The following is a 3454-nucleotide window of genomic DNA, read 5'->3' on the forward strand; positions in this document are numbered from 1 at the left end:
ATTAAAAAAAAACTTAATTCAGAGTTTACAAATTTAAGGATTTAATTAATATAATTATGAGTGTCAGCACCATATTTATTCAAATAAAACAAGTATATATTGATATATGTATGAAGTTTTTTTTTTTTTTTTAATGAAAAAACATCTTCGAGGGTGTCGAGTGAGAAGCACCGCCGTAGAATGCAAGTGGGGCTTTTTAGTTGCTAGTTTATTTATTTATTATTTTATTATTTTTGGTGGTTTTCTTCTCTAAGTAGCTGCAAATTGCTGGGTGCTGGCCTTTTCATACCTACGCACTTTCTTCCTCGTAGGCTCTGCAGAATCTCTGGCTTCTTCCTTCATTCATTCACTCAACGCCATGAAAATACCTCCGGAAACTGACCATTTCCTTCTCTCTAACAACCTCATTTCTTCTCTTCTTGACGATATTCCACTCATCAACAACTTCAAGGGCAAATGGTCTTCAATCAGAGCCAAACTCTCCGATCTTCGTACTCAATTGATCGATGTTTCCCACTTCCCCAACTCCTCTTCCAATCCCATCTCTCTCGATTTCCTTCATTCTGTTCTCGACGCTCTTACCCAGGCAGCTTCTCTCTCCCACAAGTGCCGGAATCCCGCACTTTCCGATGGTAAACTCAAGACCCAGAGCGATATCGACGCTGTTCTCGCCAAGTTCGACTCCCTTCTCAAGGACGGTGAGGTTTTGATTAGAAGTGAGATTCTTCATGATGGTGTTGTTTCGAGTTCCTCGTCTAGAAGAGAGGCTGTTAGGGCGGAGTCCAGGAATTTGATCACCAGGTTGCAGATTGGGAGTATTGAATCCAGGGTATTGGCTATTGATTCGCTGTTACAGTTGCTGAATGAGGATGATAAGAATGTTACTATTGCTGCAGCTCAAGGTGCTGTTCCTGTTCTTGTTCGGTTACTGGATTCCAGCTCTCTAGAATTGAAGGAGAGGGCTGTTGCTGCTATTTCTATTGTTTCTATGGTGGATGGCGTTAAGCACATCATGATTGCTGAAGGTCTAGTGCTTTTGAATCACTTGCTCAGGATTCTTGATTCTGGTAGCGGGTTTGCTAAAGAGAGGGCCTGTTTAGCCCTCCAACCTCTGAGTATTTCTAAAGAAAATGCTAGGTCAATCGGTTCTAGAGGAGGGATTTCATCTCTGTTGGAAATTTGTGAGGCTGGTACTCCCGGTTCTCAAGCGTCTGCAGCTGCGGTTTTGAGAAACCTTGCGTCATTTAGTGAAATCAAAGGGAATTTCATAGAAGAAAATGGGGTTGTAGTTCTTTTGGGGCTTTTGGCCTCAGGAACTCCGTTGGCTCAAGAAAACGCAATTGGGTGTTTGTGTAATTTAGTTCTAGACGATGATAATCTGAAGCTCTTGATCGTTAGAGAAGGTGGGATCGAGTTCTTGAGAAATTTCTGGGATTCAGTTCCATCAGTTCGTAGTCTTGAAGTGGCCGTGGAGCTTTTGAGTCTCTTGGCTTCTTATTCCCCAATCGCTGAGGCTCTTATTTCAGATGGATTTGTTGATAGACTTCTTCCGGTTTTGAGTTGCGGAGTATTAGGTGCAAGAACTGCTGCAGCTCGAGCAGTTTATGAGCTCGGATTCTGCACGAAAACAAGAAAAGAAATGGGGGAATCTGGATTCATTACACCCTTAGTTAATATGTTGGATGGTAAATCTGTTGATGAGAAAAAAGCAGCTGCTAAGGCATTGTCTTCTCTATTACAATACTCTGGTAACAGAAGAATTTTCCAAAAAGAGGAGAGGGGAATTGTAAGTGCAGTTCAACTCTTAGACCCTTCAATCTCAAATCTTGACAAGAAGTACCCTGTTTCATTATTATCCTCACTTGTGATTTCAAGCAAATGTAGAAAGCAGATGGTTGCTGCTGGTGCTGGTTTGTATCTACGAAAGCTTGTTGAAATGAATGTTGAAGGGTCAAAGAAGCTGTTGGAAAGTCTTGGCCGTGGTAAAATCTGGGGTGTCTTTGCCAGATCTTAGCCGTGCAGGAGGCCATTTTCCGTAACTCTGTTTTATTGTATAGAAGCAGAAGCATGAATTTGTATGTACAATTTATGTTTGTATATTCTTAGTTAATGGGTGTTGATTTTAGTTTACAAGTTAATAATCTTTTATCTGTTCTACGTGGTAGAATTGTCAAAAAATGCTGCACTATGCCAGCTGAATTTGAGCATCACTTTACAGACATGATCTAGGTTTGATGACCCAACTTGATTTTGATTCTGTGATCATTACTGCAAACTTCATTGTCGAATAATCGAATGACACATCTTCAATTATTTTTGGAACTGTTCTCTATTATATTAGATTTTGCAGTTGTTATATTATTCTAATGAAGAAAATAAACTTTCAATATCAGGATGATTTCCCATGTGAATTGTTTCTTCTATTCAACTGACGGAGAAGGTTGGAAGGCTTGCTCTGAGTCTTCTTTGGTAATAAATTCAAGTATGCATCTTTTTATTCCACTAGGCCTTGGTAATCCTTGAACTTTGGAAGATGACCCTTTTCAATTCTTCCCATATATTCTTCAAACTAAATTATTAGGGTAGGTTTCTGATTGCCTTTTTCTATTGTTAATTATGTAAGCATCTTATGTACAATACTTTCTTACCTTCTCATCATTTTCAGTGTAGAACTTAAGAATAATTGTATATCATTTCGACATTATTGATCCAATATATGCCTATTTTGGTGATGTTGAATCCTCCCTGTAACTGTGGGTCTAAAGCACGTGCATCTGTAGTTAAGCATGTGCTTTGTTCACTGATTAAGGCAGGAATTAGACTGTCTTTGTTGGCTGGTGCCTTAACAGGTAAGGGTCCTACCGAACTCTTGGCCCATTCCAGCCATTTGCTCTGTTGACTAAACTAGCTTAGCTGACTATTTTATTCTCTCAATCCCTTTTCTTCTTCTTTACATAATGATGTTATCCAATTTGAAGCAGATATCTTTCTTTATTTTGGAAGCAGTAAACAAATTACTGTTTCCTATGTTCTTAGCTATAATGGATTTGACTTGACCCAATATACTAGTCTACTGGTGGAGTGATGAGAATCAAACAGATGATCAGAACTTTTGGGCAAATGATGGGTTTTACTTTTTCCCTGCCCAGCCTTTTTGTAGTCTAGCTGGTTTCATGATGAAATTAGTGACCAGTGAAGTATCTACTCATGAAAGCTGTCCTGTCCAAAACATGGATATACTCCATCTGTGAGAGGGGGCCCTTGTATCTTATATTAAGATTTAAAGAACAATTAGTAGAAACATTATTAGACTTCCTGGTCTAATCAACCAGCCTTAAGGAGATGTTTTAGGACAATGACATTCTTAACATCGAAGCAACAACTAAGCAGATGGTCTATGTTTCTTCTCCGTCATTTTATCGAACACGATATCCCATAGAAGAGATGAACATTA

The 3454-nt window shown here is 39.1% G+C and overlaps 1 protein-coding gene across 3 annotated transcripts; it reads left to right on the forward strand.

The window, feature by feature from the left end:
* Positions 1 to 243: 243 nt before the first annotated feature.
* Positions 244 to 2739, forward strand: LOC120083481 (ARM repeat superfamily protein). 3 transcript variants are annotated; one of them, XM_039039251.2, is made up of 3 exons: positions 244 to 2075; positions 2166 to 2229; positions 2394 to 2739. In XM_039039251.2, exon 1 carries the CDS (start codon positions 359 to 361, stop codon positions 2012 to 2014), a length of 1656 nt encoding a protein of 551 aa, XP_038895179.1. In that variant the 5' UTR covers positions 244 to 358; the 3' UTR covers positions 2015 to 2075; positions 2166 to 2229; positions 2394 to 2739. The 3 variants fall into 3 exon arrangements, with proteins under 3 accessions (XP_038895179.1, XP_038895178.1, XP_038895180.1); XM_039039250.2 differs by having other exon boundaries at positions 244 to 2229; XM_039039252.2 differs by lacking the exon at positions 2166 to 2229.
* The last annotated feature ends 715 nt before the right edge of the window (positions 2740 to 3454 follow it).

The sequence above is a fragment of the Benincasa hispida genome, chromosome 8 (genome assembly GCF_027475165.1).
Source record: "Benincasa hispida cultivar pf3 chromosome 8, pf3_genome.v1.1, whole genome shotgun sequence".
Lineage (NCBI taxonomy): Eukaryota > Viridiplantae > Streptophyta > Magnoliopsida > Cucurbitales > Cucurbitaceae > Benincasa > Benincasa hispida.